At 43.9% G+C, this 17,545-nt stretch overlaps 1 protein-coding gene and 2 non-coding genes across 3 annotated transcripts; all 3 read right to left on the reverse strand.

Moving 5' to 3' along the window:
• Positions 1–7,608: 7,608 nt before the first annotated feature.
• On the reverse strand, positions 7,609–15,015 carry rps4x (ribosomal protein S4 X-linked). Its single transcript, XM_015941980.3, has 7 exons — positions 14,941–15,015; positions 14,365–14,442; positions 14,091–14,271; positions 10,019–10,116; positions 9,339–9,510; positions 9,096–9,253; positions 7,609–7,769 (listed from the first exon to the last, which is right to left on the reverse strand). The coding sequence occupies exons 1-7, from the start codon at positions 14,941–14,943 to the stop codon at positions 7,668–7,670; spliced, it is 792 nt and encodes a 263-aa protein (XP_015797466.1). The 5' UTR covers positions 14,944–15,015; the 3' UTR covers positions 7,609–7,667.
• On the reverse strand, positions 8,966–9,038 carry LOC129165739 (small nucleolar RNA SNORD61). Its single transcript, XR_008565014.1, has one exon. It is a non-coding gene; the product is annotated as a small nucleolar RNA SNORD61 (small nucleolar RNA).
• On the reverse strand, positions 13,951–14,026 carry LOC129165738 (small nucleolar RNA SNORD61). The gene has a single exon (XR_008565013.1). It is a non-coding gene; the product is annotated as a small nucleolar RNA SNORD61 (small nucleolar RNA).
• Positions 15,016–17,545: the final 2,530 nt, after the last annotated feature.

The following is a 17,545-nucleotide window of genomic DNA, read 5'->3' on the forward strand; positions in this document are numbered from 1 at the left end:
GACCGCCGCCCCGTTAACCAACCTGACCTCTGTTAACAAACCATTTGTTTGGTCCCCAGAAGCAGACACAGCTTTCCAGACCCTGAAGAAGAAATTCACCAATGCTCCCATCCTTCACCGACCAGACCCGCTGCGTCAATTCACCCTTGAGGTGGATGCCTCGGACACCGAGGTGGGAGCTGTGCTGTCCCAGGTCTCTCTGGCGGATCAACGCCTCCATCCATGTGCTTTCTTTTCGCATCGTTTGACACCTGCTGAGAGCCGATACAACGTCGGGGACCGCAAACTGCTGGCTGTAAAACTTGCCATCGAGGAATGGAGGCATTGGTTGGAGGGCACTGAGAGGCCATTCATCATTTGGACTGACCACAAGAACTTGGTTTACCTTAAGGATGCAAAACGGCTCAATCCACGTCAACGCAAACGCATGAACCAGGAACTCGGAGCCATGCTGCACTGTGCGTGTGCCTGGGTGGAGTACGCTCATAACAGCCACATCTCCTCAGCCACAGGTCAGTCCCCGTTTGAGTCATCCCTTGGTTATCAAACCCTCACAGCCCCCCCCCCCCCCCCCCTTCAGTCATCAGTCTCCTCCTCCGTTCCACAATTTCTCCGCGGTGCCAGGCACGCCTAGTCCACCCCCGAGCGGCACTGGACCATACAGCTCAGAAGAATAAGCTGTTGGCTGATCGCCGGCAGCGCCCGGCTCCAGTCTATGCCCCAGGTCAAAGTGTCTGCTTATCTTCTAAGGATATTCCGCTGAAGGCGACCACCCGCAAGCTGTCCCCTCGTTTTATTGGTCCGATCAAGATCCTGGATGTCCCTACTCCCTCCACTGTTCGTCTGGACCTTCCCCATTCCCTACGAGTGCATCCAGTTTTCCATGTGTCCCTGATTAAACCCTTGGTCTCCAGTCCCATTTGTCCTGCTCCAGCGCCTCCCCTTCCAGCTCGCCTCTACAAAGGGGGGTTGGTGTACTCGGTGAACAGGATCCTGGACTCTCGTCCCCGTGGTCGTGGGATCCAGTACCTCGTGGATTGCTCGTTCGTCCATCGAGGACACATCCCTGATCCGGGAGTTCGAGGCAGTTTCGGCTAGGATGCCAGGAGGTGTCCGTTGAGGTGGGGGTACTGTCATGAGCCGGGATGAGTACTCTTCCCATTCTCAACATCTCTGAGCGTTTTGTTTGCGGGAGAGGGAGCAGCAGCTTCACCTTGTCAGCTTATCAGCTTCATAAGGAGGATGGTGAACACTACTCGACGCCGGATGATTGCTACTGACTGGTCTTCCTATGCCTCAGGATCCTTCAACCAGACTCCATAGGACTCCGCACCGACTCCCCTTCCACGTTCATCCATCCACCCGTCCTGACTGACCCGCTCTCCATCGACTCCTTGCTCCCTCTCCAGCTCCTAACGCCCCTCTTGGATTACACCCCAGCTCACTACCTCCCCTCACTCTCCTAGAACCTTCTCCCTCTGTAAGTCACCTCTCAGCATTCCCTGTTGGACTCAATCTCCCAGGACTTACCTCTGGTTTGCTCTCCCCTCTAAACGCTGCCTTCCCGTTCCTCATCTGCTGGATTTTCCAGTGCGCCTTTAGTTATCGTTCATCCAACAATAAAAAAAATTTTTTTCCTCATCAATCTGTGTACAGTCTGATTCTGCATGTCTTGGCTTAAACACCTTCCCCATACCATGACAACAGCACGAGGAACTTGTCTTGGTGTGGGGTGCAATAATAAATAATGGTACCAAAATAGTTAAAAGGAATACTATAAATATCATAAAAAAGAGTAGAATAAAGAATAATAAGATTATAAGAACAGATCTGAATAAAAAAATGGCAACTATTTCATTTCACTTAATGATCTGGGCTTTCTATATATATAATTTTTAAATCTACTGAACAGGTTATTTGATTATCATTGTTATGCTGACATCATAGACATGAATTCAAAGACGAGAGCATTGCCGCCATATCGGACAGCTCTCCTCACGCTCCAAAGTCAATGCAGAATGAGCAAATGATAGAATTTTACATTTTAATTAATTTAGTTAAATTATATTTATATTTTAATTATCATGCCATACCATATCTGATTTTGTGAAAAACATTGATAAAATGTGTTTTGTGTAAGCACGCTCCTCTGTAGAAATGAATGCACTGGGGGCGAAGGAGACCTATCTAAAAAGGCGGCAGGCCTCTACATGGATTTTTTCAACATGGCACATCCCACGTTGCGCCCCGCCCCGATCAGGGATATTTGTGGGCAGGGGGGAGAGGGCTGAAATAAGATGCAGAAACTACCGTCGTTAAAAGAGATGTGTTTAACTTAGAAAATGTGGGCGCATTTTAATTGTCAAGGCTCCAGCGAACCCCCACCCCCCGTGCGTCGGAATGCTTGATCACCCATCGTCAGTGTAATGTGAGGAAATATGGGTTTTCTGTGCAAAAGGTCATTTGACTCGGCTGGGTCAAAGAGCTGGGTCGCTGAGAACTTTCACCCACAGATTGAGACCTTTGCGGACATGAAGTCTGCAAGAGTCTGCTGGAAACCATAACATCTGAACACCTGCAGTACCAGAAGAAGGAGTTCTCATGGACAAGTAGTCATAACAAGTCTTAAAACTTCCTTTCTGATTTTAATGTTAAAGAATAATCATTATCATTTTGCTCATTATAAATGTGTTTAATCAAATGAATGATTCTTATGCTTTGGGTAATTATAATGGATTACTGAATCCATACTTAATTAGATAATGTTTGAGGATGTTTGTTACCGACCTTCACACACACACTCAAGCACACACACACTCAAACACACCCACACACAGATTCTCACAGTAAACTCCAAAACACATTTGCTGACGCACACGTTTGCTTTGAGAAGAGGAAGGCTTTTGGTAAGTTTCAGTCTTATGATTTCAGTTCGTGCTTGACAACGAAAGAGAAGAAGAAACCGAAGGGGGGACAGAGCCGGTTGGCTCGTTTCTTCCCCCCCTCACGCTGTTCCTGTCAGCCAGACGGAATAGCTGAATCGCAACTTCTAACGCAGACTCATACAGAGTCTTTGATTTCTGAGTGAATTAACTTAAGAAAGCGCATCGACAAAACGCTTTACCATCAACGTGTACCGAGGGCAACTCTGGACCGGTTCGCGGCGCATCTTTGTCTTCTTTGCCAGCCAAGGTGCCCTGGATGAAACATCATCCTAAGGTGACGTCCCAGGTCCAACAGGGGGTCCGATTTTCGGTGAGGCAGAACACGACAGATAGCGTTTTGATGCATCTTTTCCAACTAAACCTAAGTTTATTCAAACCATCACTTTTCACTCAGACACCTGTTTCTTCCTGAAGCAAAATCAGATGCACACACGCATTCATCTCACCTCATTTTCAATTCTCACTACACTTTGCACACCCACGCATCCATAATCACATCATATCACTCTCAATCTTCATTCACCACAAGGTCTATTTGAGCAAGAACAGCATATCAACTGTTAAAGATTGTCCCACAAAGTTGCCAATGTTGATTGTTATTTCCTGTTTGTCAATTTCAAAATCATTAGTTTAATTTGAAGAATTAAAACTTTTAATTGTCAACTTGTTTCTTCATTGAACTGAAACACAGACACACGGATATTATCGTCAGTTTATCGATGAAAACAACCTTTGAGTCTTCTTAAAACTATACAATTTGGTTATTAATTTAATAAAATTAATATCACAAATTCACATGTAGAATGGTTCCTCTTTCATAAAAGAGCATAAACCACAACGCTACATCAGTTTTAGCAGTTTCAGGTGTGACGTCATCAACGACTAGTCGAAGTCGACTCGATTTTCATTACTTGACGGTCGACTTTTAAAAAAATTAAGTCATGCAACCCCTAGCCACTAACTTTCTCCAAATATTAAGTTACCCTATTTTAACAAGGACTAAATACGTGTCTGAGTTTTCTTAAATAGACCGTACCCATTAGTGCTTTGTGTACAAATTGACTTTACACAATTTCTAAAAAGTTATTTTAAACACTTGTTAGGGTGAATTAAGCAATGGACTCTAAACATTCAGTTGTCTAAATGTATTTCATTGACTAAGTTTCCGCAAGTTGATGTGACAGTGTGAGTGTCCTGTCACAATGTCCCGATTGATCATGCGCCCTGGCTACTTGGCCAAGGGGATGTCCCTTTGGCTGACTGGTTAGAGCGTATAACTCTCACCCGGGAGTCTGGGGATCGAATCCCGCCTGGGCCCTCTCTTCTCCACCTTGCCACATTATTATTTATAACCTCATCCAGCTCTGACCTTCAGCTCTTGCTGGGTAGGTTCGCGGCCGAGTGTGAAGCGGCTGAGATGAGGATCAGCACCTCCAAATCTGAGACCATGGTTTTCGACTGGAAAAAGGTGGCTTGCCAACTCCGGGTCGGGGGAGAGGTCCTACCTCAAGTGGAGGAGTTTAAGTATCTCGAGGTCTTGTTCACAAGTGAGGGTAGGAGGGATCAGGAGATCGGGCATTGGTTCAGCATCTGCAGTGATGCGGACGATGAGCCGATCTGTCGTGGTGAAGAGGGAGCTGAGCCAGAAAGCCAGGCTCTCGATTTACCGGTCGATCTACGTCCCAATCCTCACCTATGGTCATGAGCTTTGGGTAATGACCGAAAGAACAAGATCGCGGATACAAGCGGCTGAAATGAGTTTCCTCCGTAGGGTGGCCGGGCTCAGCCTTAGAGATAGGGTGAGGTGCTCGGACATTCGGGAGGGACTCGGAGTAGAACCGCTGCTCCTCCGGATCGAAAGGAGTCAGTTGAGGTGGTTTGGGCATCTGGTCAGGATGCCTCCTGGACGCCTCCCTGGGGAGGTGTTTCGGGCATGTCCTGCCGGCAGGAGGCCCCCGGGTCGACCCAGGACACGTTGGAGAGGTTACATCTCCAATCTGGTCCGGGAACGCCTTGGGGTCCTGCCGGAGGAACTGGTGGAGGTGGCCGGGGAGAGGATGGTCTGGAGCTCCCTAGTTGGGATGCTGCCCCCGAGACCCGGATAAGCGGAGGAAGATGATGATTTTTCAACATTTGAACAAATTTCTGAGGTTTCTTTCCTTTGCTGCTCATGTTGCTGTTATTTTTCTTCACGTGAAGCCAGAGACACATCAAAGCAGTTGTGTGTGTGTGTGTGTGTGTGTCTCAGCTGTGATCGTTGCTCTGCTCACAAGGGGATGTCGGGCAGCACTGCACCACTGCGAGTCTCAGATTTCAAATGTTCAAAGACGGGGTTCATGCATGTATGAGCGTGTGCATATGTTTTGTTTGTTTGTAGGAGCTGGTCCTCTTTGTTGTTTTTATTATTATTGGGGACATAGCTGGCAGGTTTGGGTTTCCGAGAAACCACAAATCCTGAAAAGTTTTATTTTCTTATTTAACCTGGAAGTAGCAACTAACATGCCAACGTTCATTTTACAGCTGAATTCTAATTACATTCTTTTATTTGTATACACATCAATAAATGAATTTTAAAATGATCCTGCCCCTTTTTAAAATCATGTCATCACTTAAATGACCAGCAACGTATCGCAAAAATATCTGGGTAACAAAACCAAAGCTGAAATGAAGCATGGATGAGTCAAAGGCTGAACTGTGTCTGATAAACAGCAAATACTCGATAAAAACCATGAGGCGCTTAAATGTAGTCATCTCGTAATGTCCACGAAGCATATGTAGCAATTAGCTACTTTTACAGTGGACAGGTGTTTCCATGTAGGGCGTAGGGATGTATTACTACGCTAGAAAGCGGAAAGCTCTTGGACGTTAAATACAAAAGAATTGTAAAACATCTACAAACTTTCAAAATAAAAGTCATCCACAGAGTTCTAGCTGTTTAACTCTGAGCTTCCCACCACTGTCCTGCATATTTTCCATGTTGCCCTTTTAAACACCATGTGTTTCCCTGCTGCCACATACCTGACTTAAATGAATGCGGGATTAACAGGCATCTGCAGCACTTGATGTCCTCACTGTGCCCTGAGGACCAGGGTTGGGGACACGGACTTAACTTGTAAGAAAAAAATGCCATTAGCTGTGACAGCTCTGTAGCCAAGGTAAACAGGACAGTAAATAAACCACTGACCCTTTTGTTATACGGTGCTGTCTTTCTCCTTGCTTATCACAACATCTATTGAAATCACGCTTGGTCTTTGAACATCTTAGGTGTGTTCTTGCTGTGTCGTGGTTCTAATTCCATGCTTTCGCGTCAGCCTGCCTGCCGTCGGCGAAACTGTAGCTACAAAACAGGTAAACAAAACTGTTTTTTTGTTTAAAAAGAACAAAAGCATGGGACGCTTGGTCTTGCATTTCTTGATATTGTGACCTCAAAGTGGGGTGTAAACTTATTGTCATAAGCAGAGTGGCACTCACCTACCACGGACCCCACCCCCCTGCACAATTACTCACATCTAGACAACTTGGTCTCAAATCAACCTAGCATGCATTTATTTAACAGGCGGTATAAAGGTGTACTCTGCAAATAAAAAATGACACATGCATAAGAATGTGCTTACATAGAAAGGTCACAGGCTGCAATCTATCGATGGTGCCATCATCATGGTTGCATACACGCATTTAGCTAAAACCCAACCTTTGCCTACAATTGGCCCTGATAGTAGCCTGGCAAGCCAGACTAAATAAATCTCACTTAACTTTGCAAAGCAAGAACTTGGGTCTAGTTCACCAAGCTACTGATGGGTTTTAGCTTCACTACCCAAAATCCCACTGCTGAAACAACCAATCTCTATTGTAGCTGGTATTTGTGCTGTCCGTGAGTGATTCAAACAGAATATAGTAACGAAAACGGTTTGTTTTCTCACAAAAATGGATGTTTTCAGCTTTGTCCTGCAGCTCAGAGAGAAGGTTGTGGGAATGAGTCTTGCCTCCAACTCCAGCGCACACCGTCCTGCTGGGTGTTGTCATGAGCCGGGGTGTAGGTGTAGAATGAAATCAGTCAAGTGTGTGTGCGCGGTCTCTCTCATACTTGTATACAAGCAACCTGACACACACACACACACAGAGCAAGTTACAGAGCCAGGAAAGACACACTAAGGTGGTGTTTGAAAAGCCAGGTTTCTGCAGCGACATAGCAGGCTGCAACCCAGCAGTCACCATATGGACGGGTACGTAAGTCAGGACAGACACGATGGGTAGATGAAGTAAAATATAGAGCCAAGAATTAATGTAAGGAAGAAACTACCGGTATATGGAAACCTGTCAGGATGTGGTAAACAAAGGAAGAGGGTGCAGGAAAGAAATCATGGCACAGATGGAATTTGTAAAAATGGAGGACAGTAAAACTATGAAACAGCCCTCGTATGACTACCCTTCTTGTCGGGTCTGTTAAATTTCTTGAGACATCATGTGGCGCTATAGAAATGGAAGCAGGATTCTTTCAGGTCTGGCTGCATATGTCCAGAACAGGAGAAACGATCAAGTATTTTCTTACAGCCACATCCGTGTTAAAATTAAGTGGCCTGACTTAACGAGTCTCATGTTGATAATTTGAGGCTTTTTAAGTCATCTTTAGGAATTCTCCAGAGCAATAAACCACATTGACATCTTTAGTAAATAACATTTTATTTGAAAACCACAGGTCAGGCTGGGTGTTTTGTGGCCAGTTTAGCTGCTGCCCTGTTTGGCGGCCAGCCTCTTGTCTCTCTCCTCAGCGATGGTCAGACGGATTCCCTTTCCTCTGGGCATGGACACCCACGGCTTGTTGCCCTGAAACAGGACAAACCTCAGGGTTAGAGTCAAGAGTAAAATGTCACCTTATCAAAAACATTGAGTTTAATAATAAAAATAAAATAATCCCACTGATTTTTCTGTTGGAGGTATCTTCTAGGACTGCATGATATTAGAAAAACCTGCGATGCGCGATACCAGTTATTAATATTGTGATGACCATATGACTTGCAATAAATAAACAAATACTTAACTCAAGAATAAAATCAATAACAAAGAAACTAAAAAATAAATAAAAATAGGAAAAGCAAAAATTGTGATCAAAAGATGTGAGGAAAGGGAAAAGGTGGGCTTTCAGTGGATCCAGGGAAAGCAGAATCAGCAGAGCGAAGGTAACTCGGTGTTTGCTAACCATTTAAATTAAAGGTTGAATATGGAACACGGACACTCTGGTGACATCTAGTGTCTTTTGTTTTCTATTGTTGCGACTACGTCCTGGTAGTCGCAACAATAGAAAACATTTTCCAGCTGCCGGGACTTGGTTCATTGCCGACGTGTGACGTGACCAGCCAGCATCGTGTCCAGCGACTAATCGTACAGGATAGGGACTAATATCTATTAATGAGTTTATTTTACAACAACCTTTACTGTTAGAACATCTTTTGGGCTCTGAATCAGTTGCTTGACTTGTCAAGTCTGCAATTTTACACAGTCCCAGCCTCGCCTTGCCAAGCAGACTATTTAGTGCAACAGTGGAACCATGGAGGTATTTTATTTAAATATAGCTGTTTTTATTAAAATGTTCCATATTCCACCTTTAAGTGCAATCTACCTAGAGGATGGGCATCAACCTATAAAAACCCACCCGATTGACCAAATTGGTAGAGCTCCATTTGATTTGTCAAAAACTAGCAAACATTTGAGCTGACCACTCATTGTGGGTTTTTTGCGATGTGTGTACTGTGCATGATGACATCGTGATGATGATACATTTGCAATGTATTGTGCAGCACATTATTCTTCCTGTTAAAAGGGAGTTTTCCTCTCCACTGTCGGTACATGCTTGCTTAGTATGAGGATTGCTGCAACATCTGACAAGTCAGTCTGCTGGGTTTAACTGAACTCAGTTCACTTATGAGTAGGTTCAGTAGGAATGCTTACTCTGCATAACCAAGACTGACATTATTATGGGATGGTGCCGTTTGTTCAGGGGGTTAGAACAAAGCAGCAGCGAGGAGCTCAGAACTTCTTAGAGGATTCAGAGGTTTAGTTTCATCACAGATCAAACCCATAAGTGATCATCATGGCTCCAAACTCACTCTCAACCCTTCGGTCTACAGCGACCAGAACAAACCCACTCCTCACCTTGCCAATGACGAAGATGTTGGACAACCTGGTGGCAAAGCTGTTCCCCGTGCTGTCCTTGACGTGCACCACGTCAAAAGAGCCAGGGTGGCGCTCCCTGTTGGTGATCACGCCGATACGTCCCAAGTTAGCACCACCAGTCACCATGCACAGGTTACCTGTGGGAGAAGACAAGGGGCAGCTCAGACACATTTAGCCGTGTGTGTGGGAACTATTAGGGACACTGGGAGGAGCGGAGCGTACCAGTATCAAACTTGATAAAGTCTGTGATCTTGCCAGTTTCCAGGTCAATGCGGACTGTGTCATTGACCTTGATGAGGGGGTCAGGATAGCGGATGGTGCGGGCGTCGTGGGTCACCAGGTGGGGGATGCCTTTGGTGCCGATGAGGATTTTCTTCACCTTGCACAGCTTGTACTGTAGAAGGGGTCCACAGAAACCATTAGCATCTAACTGGTCCTGATCTAAACAGCTGCTACGTTCTGCGTAACAACCAGGGCTCAAAAACACATGTGAGGGTTTAAATCAAAACAACATTACAAACACAGACCTGAGTAAACATAAGCATGTGTCCAAGAGCACAATGAAACATATCTGCAGACTCAGGCGTGATTAAGGTGACAACTAAGCTCAACTGTGACTGCTCCAATGACAACGTGCGACACGCTACAACGGAGTTTGTGAACGAGATGAATTTCCCTCTTGTCTGAAAACTGATTCTCATAAGGAGTGATTGAAACCTGACCCATTATGCATATGAAAATTTCAAATTTCAAGCAATTAGGAATATTTAGAATAGACTCTGGTGAGAAATATTAATGAAAAGAGGCAGGAGTGTGAATGTGGTACACAGAATTAGTACACAAGTAAAAACATTTCACACTGGCTTTAAAGCATAAAGACACCATCAAAGACGCTCCCGTACCTTGGCCTCCTCGGCGGTGATGCGGTGGACGGTAAAACGTCCCTTCACATCATAAATCAGACGAAAGTGCTCGCCAGTCTTCTCGATGCTGATGACGTCTAGGAACAGAAACAATCATGTTAAATTAGCACCAACTGAGAAATAATATAGATGCTACTCTGATCTCACACAAAAAAACAGCAACTTCTGAATCTTAAACTGTTCCAAAGCACCTATTTACTGAGGTCTGCAGGTTACCGGAGACAACAACAGCTGTCCCTAAACAGACTCACAGCTGGACGGTAGGCTTGGCGGTATTACTGTAACACTGTACACAGCCGGTGTTACAAAATAGCAATGGTCTCAGTTCCAGTACAGTCATAAAAAAAATCCAGCACACATAGACAAAGATTAAAAATACAAAAATGAATAAAAGTAATTTTATGCATAAAACTGATGCATGGTTGAATTTTCTGTTTGACCTAAATTGTTTAAATGTTTTGTCCAACTTTTGGAGACGTTCCATAAAGATTATAAAGGTGATGTCATCACGTGACCGCAGAGTGTGATGGGAGAAAAGTGGCAGCTCGTGCACCAGCTGACTAGGTGTCTAAAAAGAACAAAACTTCTGCAGTTTGGGAGTATTTCGGGTTCAAAGCAAACGATAGAGTCACCAAACCACAGATGAGGTCATTTGTGCAAAAAAGTATCTGCAAAAGACGCATTAGTGCCGGTAAAAACGTACACTGTGCTAGAATGTGGCCGAGGCGAGACGGTATTAAATTTTAGATACCGCCCAAGCTTACAGGACAGTGTCCACACGTTCAGGTAAGGTGTTAATGCGGTGGATCAGATGAAGACAGGGTCTCTTAGATCACTTGCAAAATATTCTTTTCATAACTTCATCAACCCCAAACTCCAACACCTCAGCACAGGAAATGATACTAAACATACTGACCAGCAGATAAGGACCCACACTACATAAGTGGTTCTAATCTGCCAGCACTGAGACGCTCGTCTACCCACTTTACCTGACTAACAGTTGATACGACCTCATCAACCACCCAACCATATATCTCATTCAAACACATTTATACAAACCAACAATCACGTAGTGTTTCCCACGGTTTGACAGCCTCTGTTCACAGAAACAAGAGCTCATATCCTGCAGGACACACACACTCATGGGTTTTCTATCACAAATGGACCAATCCTGCTCCTGGTGGGCTGGGATACAGCATGTTTTTTCCTTGTCTGCTCCAACACCCACGACTCAGTAGCCGATTTACCCATTCAGCAGCTCATCAAGCTCTGCAGAAACCGGCGGACTAAAATCAGGTGCGCTGGAGCAGGGAAACAGCTAAAACATGCAGGATACCGGCCCTCCAGGACCAGGAATGAGCACGCCTGGTGCTGAGGTCCATCCCTAATACAGGACTGATGGACTCATGTTTTTTTACAAGCCTTTCTACATCACATAACCTGCTAGTCACATTAAATCATTGTTTCAAATCAAATGCGCCTGTGTGCTAATGCAACAGACTCGTGTCCACACTTGGGTTACCATTAGGGTTGCAGTGACCCAATAGCTGAAAATCTGGAATAACTAAACAATTTTGTCATCACAATTTTTCCATACCGTGCAGCCCTGCTTTACACAACCATTTAGTTAGTCTTACACAACTATTTTAAATTAATTTGACATATTTTCAGTCAAAACTAGGGAAATTCTGATTGTTTTTGCTTCTAATCTGAGTAATGGGATTTTGAGTATCGATAGTCTAGATCAAGTACTTTCCAGCAAAGCATTAAAGTAAAAGAAAAACATCTGAGTTGTTCTTTGTTTCACTTGTTTATTAAGTTCACTAATAAAAAACTTGTTAATGTTACAATATATCTAGTAGTGGCATTACTCATATTTCAAGTTAGCTTACCGTCAAAATGCAGCTTTATTGGGCAGCGTGTGTTCCTGTGACAGGGCAGGCACACAGCCACCAACACCACAGCAAAGTTAAATCTATTATTTTTTGTTCTTGTGAAGCGCCGTGTCATTTGTATCTTGAGGTGCTTTATTAAAGATCCTTTTCCTTTCTTTCCTTAGGTTTCTCCTACACAGCAACTGTAGCTGCTGCGGACAGCTTAGGTACCGCAGTAGACTTAGGAGCCAGTTGTTTTTGTGTCCGTCTAACAACAAGTTCTGTTCAGGTACCTTTGTCAGCTGTCTCTCGTGATTGGGCCAGAGTTATGATCATGCGATCGGAGCATCCATAGTCAAAACCATTAGGATGGTAACTTCTTGTAGTTTATACAGAAACAGCTAAAATGAGTGAGATCTTTTCAGTGCTGAAACTCAGGCCCTGTCCACACGTAGCCGGGGATCTGCCAAAGCGTAGATATTTTTCTACGTTTTGGCCTGTCATCCACACGAAAACTGAGTTTTTTCACACGAAAACGGATCTTTTTAAAAACTCCGGCCGAAGTGAAGATCTGCGTTTTCTTCGTTTTGGGTGTCTGCTTGTGGACGGACATAACCGGAGTTTTAAGGTCCGCAGCGTCACTTTCCGCGACAAAAAAATGCTGACATCACGTGTGCGACCTGTGTTTACACTAGCCGACATCATGGAAGCCCTCAGAGCTGCGCTCTGTCACTACCCAATCCATCAATTGTCCAAGCGCTTTCTGCTTGTTTGTTTTTGCAAGTGGAATTACTGCTCCTTGCGGAAGACCACAGACGAAGGACGAGGTTAAGAACGGGGGAAGTACTGCCGCCTACAGGTCTGGCATGTCCTTAACATCGTATTTATCCGGGTACGTGTGGACAGTTTGTTTTTAAAATGCGGTGGTGTGGATGCAAGTTTTTGGAGGGGCGGATATTCGTTTTTAAAAAACCCCGGCTACGTGTGGACTAGGCCTAAATCAGGGGTGCTTAACCTTGGTCTCAGAGGACCACCATCCAGCATGTTTTAGATTAGGGGTATTCAATTCCAGTCCTGGAGGTCCAGTATCCAGCATGTTTTAGTGGTTTCTCTGATTCAACACACTTGATTCACCTGTGCAACAGCTCATCAGGCTTTGCCGAAGGCCGGATCACCTGCTTATTGAAATCAGGGGTGCTGAAACAGAGTTAAAACTAAAATGTGCTGGATACCGGACCTCCCGGGCAGGAATTGAATACCCCTGTTTCAGAACATTCTCTGCTCCAGCACACCTGACTCTAACCAGCTCCTTTAGAGTTTTATGAGCAGTTTATTAGGTGATTCAACCACTGGAGCAGAAAAACAACTAAAACACGCTGAACAGCAGCTCTCAAGGACCAGGATCAGACACCCCTGAACCTAAAGCCCCATTCCCACCTGTACCGGGTCGGCCCGGGCCGGGTAGCGTAGGTTGTTTACATATCTGGGTGGCCTGGAATTTTCCCGGGCCAACCAAGGCTCATTCTCGGCCCTCTTCCCGAGGGGTACTGCTTCAGGCCGACCAGGGCCAACACGCCCACTGCTGACAGCAAATTCACACCTTCCATTAGAGCAAGCCTCTGATTGGTGGGTAGAATCAGCCCATTCACACCTTCCATTAGAGCAAGCCTCTGATTGGTGGGTAGAATCAGCCCATTCACACCTTCCATTAGAGCAAGCCTCTGATTGGTGGGTAGAATCAGCCCACATGGACTTAAGGCAAGGATGTGTGGAATCAACCGGGCCAGGCTGGGGCCGACTGGGGCTACCCGGCCCGGGCCGACCCGGTACAGATGGGAATGGGGCTAAATGTACCCTCACCAGCCAGCCCTTTCAAATTTCCACAATAATCTCTCATAAACTCTTAAATAGACAGTGATAAAACTAATGTCAGCAGTGAGTGTACCTCTGCAAGGAAAAAAACATTTTTTTTTTACTTTTAACACCTCCACTCATAAAATGAGCAGACTTTAAGATGCAGAGGAGACCTCTGAGGTGGAGCTCAGAACTTCTTAGAGGATTGAGTTGAGTTATATCAGCTCATTGATGATCAAACCCACAAATTCATCACTGCTCCTGCCAGATCTTCACTTAACATGTGCACCTAACTTCAAACCAACTATAACGGCAAAACTCACCCATGAACCCAGCAGGATAAGTGATATCGGTGCGGACTTTTCCGTCGATCTTGATGAACCTCTGCATGCAGATTTTCTTCACCTCATCCCCTGTCAGGGCGTACTTCAGTCGGTTCCTCAAGAAAATAATGAGGGGCAGACACTCCCTCAGTTTGTGGGGACCGGTAGATGGACGAGGAGCCTGAGAAATAATGAGAAAATAAAGGTCTACGCTGGTCTTTGGAGTATAACGTATAATTTGAAAAATCGCGAGAAAGTGCGTGACTTCACTTACAAAGACCCCAGTGAGTTTGTCCAGCATCCAGTGCTTGGGCGCTGCAACGCGCTTCAGATGCTTTTTCGGTCCTCTAGCCTGGAAGAGTAGGACCAGAGCTGGTTAGCGAACTTAATACATTAAAATTTCTAGTGCAGTTTAGGTCTGACAGACTGTTAACACGCTGTGCTAACGTGCTGCTAAGTTGATTTACGTGTAACCGGCTACGGCCTACTCATTAAACGTTTAAGAACATGTAATCATATCGTTTCAAATGAAACAGTTTAGCAGATTTAAGCCAAATCATGCAATAGCTTGTATTATAAATACTCATCCGACTAGAGCCCTGCCGCTGTACTGTAATATTCACCAATACGCTACATGCTAAGCTAACAAGCCCGTGAGAGAAGCAGCGATGGGTCGTCCAATTTCATAATTTAAGAACATGAATCATGGGTTTTGTTAACAATATCCACATAAATTATTACATATCATGGTGGTTATTAAACTAACACGTATATTTGCTTGATAATGTGATCAGAAAACAGGATGTTTAAAGATTATTTCGGAGCAGATTGGTGGAGTAAAACGCCTCACCATCTTGGAGTCTGCGGGGGAAAGGACCTCCTAACTTCCGGTAATGATTGATATCGGGTTCTACGGCAAAAAGGGAGGGACAAAAATACGGAAACGCGAAATATCACATGTTAAAAACCATGGGGAAGTATGCTTGCTTTTTAATTTATAATATAATTTAAACTTCTTTTATATTTTGTCAGCTATTTCCATAACTATACATACAAATTATTTACTATATTTGAGAAATAAGGCCTACTTTTTCATCTTTCATCTTTATTTTATCTTAACTTTACCTTTAATTTTTTTCCTTCTTTTCTACTTAAAAATAATAAAGTTTTTTTGTGTTTAAAAAAGGCTACCTAATGTTTATTCAAACTAAAAATCAACAAACATGCAAAACTAAGACAAAATAACTGTAACCAATACTTTTTTTTCATTTAATAGAAGTACACATAATACTCAATACACATGCATTTGAGTTATGGGAATATACTTACATTGTCATAGCCGTTTTAGTAATGCTCCCAACCCACAAAGAATGGCACATTTACAATTTATCAAATAAGTTTCAATAGCAGCAACACATCATTTGTTTTATTTAGTTAGAATCAGAATCAGAAGGGTTTCATTGCCATGTGTGCGAGAATCACAACATTTGGAAATTGCTGCGATACTTGGTGCAAAGAAATGAAGATAAAAGTAGGATATTAGAAAATATATGAGGTCAGAATAGAATCATGAAATAATAATAGTAATAATAATATAAAGTGGCAATAATTAGAGAAACGCTACTATATACAAGATAGTGTAGGTACTGATCAGAGCAGATCAGTTCAGGTACAAACACAACACAGGGTCATGTGACTGTAACAAACCAACTGGAGTGGGCAGCCCTGTTCTTATGGCATAAGGTTCTGGCCCGAATGGATCTGAGCCTCCTGCCTGATGGGAGCGAGTCAAAGAGGCCGTGTCCAGGGTGAGATGGGTCCGCTGTTATCCGACCTGCACGCCTCAATGTCCTGGAGGTGTACAGGTCCTGTGTAGAGGGGAGTTTGCAGCCAATGACCTTCTCAGCAGAGCGCGCAACATGCTGCAGCTTCTTCATGTCCCTGATGGTAGCTCCAGCGTACCACACGGTGATTGAGGAGGTGAGGATGGACTTGATGACTGCGGTGTAGAAATGCCTCATCAAATGTACTGATAGGTTGAATTACTTCAGCTGCCTCAGGAAGTACATCCTCTGTTGGGCCTTTTTTATGATGGAGGTGATGGTGGGCTCCCACTTGAGGTCCTGGGTAATGGTGCTGCCCAGGAAGCAACATGAGTCCACCATCGTGATGGGAGTGTCAACAACAGCCTCCACTGTCTTCTGGGTGTTTAGCACCAGGTTGTTGTGGCTGCACCAGGACACCAGCCGTTTAACCTCCATTCTGTAGGCAGACTAATCCCTGTCAGAGATGCAAACTTGATTAGCTTGACAGACTCATGGTTGGAGGTGCAGCTGTTGGTTTACCAGGTGCTCAAATGACTTCACGACCACAGATGTCAGAGCCACAGGTCTGTAGTCATTGGGTCCAGTGATCCTTGGCTTCTTGGGGACAGGGACTATGGTGGAGATCTTGAAGCAGGCAGGCGCATGAGATGCCTCTAGTGAGGAGCTGAAAATGCTTGTAAACACTGGGGCCAACTCTTCAGCACTGAACTGATAAAGAATTTTTGGGAATTTTGGGAAAAATCCGGTTCTCCTGAAAACGAAATATTGAATCAAACACATCTACACATCTGAATGCAGTACATGATTTTTCTTTAAACTGTTAGATTTCCCCCCCTGCTCAATACTCACTCTTGTCCACCAGAAGGCAGCACATGCTAATGTCTCAATCACCAACATCTAGTGTGTGAAAACTATTCTATAAGCCAAAATTAAAATTCATATGTCATGTCATGTTTAAAGTTCATGTCACAATTGTGATTTTCTTGCATCTTAGTGTGGATGTACATTTTCCTGCAGGGTTATTGGACCACGTTTTTGTCTAATAGACTCCCAAAGTTTTAGATACCAAAAGGGGGAAAGCTATCTGGATTTTGACAAGTAACATCATAGGGAAAAATAAAGAGGTTGAAATATGTTTCTGTGCGTAAATAATTACTACCCTGCCTGTTGTAGTTTCCTGAACAGCCTCTGTTCAAAGAAACAGTTTCTATCATTTATGGACCAGTGAGCCAAAACAACCAAGGCTGTTTACCCCAACAACGTAACCTTCATGTAAATATAATTCTATACATATTTAACTAATTTACGGTTTCACATCACTCAGTAATTTCAGCAGTTATATATATATATATATATATATATATATATATATATATATATATATACATTTAAAATACCTCTTAAATAAAATTATGTTATGTGTGGATGTTTTCATGTTTGCTTCATAGCCTGGTAACGATTTTTAAAGTCTGTGCATTATGGTCCCATAATGGGAGTGTGTGCACACACCACCATGAACCAGCAGATGGCAGTGTGGTTTTATCCTACATGTCTACATGTGAAATTTAGCCATATAAAAGGCAAGTCAACTTTTGTTTTATTTTCGACATAATAAAATTTGTTTCCAAC

The sequence above is a fragment of the Nothobranchius furzeri genome, chromosome 2 (assembly GCF_043380555.1).
Source record: "Nothobranchius furzeri strain GRZ-AD chromosome 2, NfurGRZ-RIMD1, whole genome shotgun sequence".
Classification (NCBI taxonomy): Eukaryota; Metazoa; Chordata; class Actinopteri; order Cyprinodontiformes; family Nothobranchiidae; genus Nothobranchius; species Nothobranchius furzeri.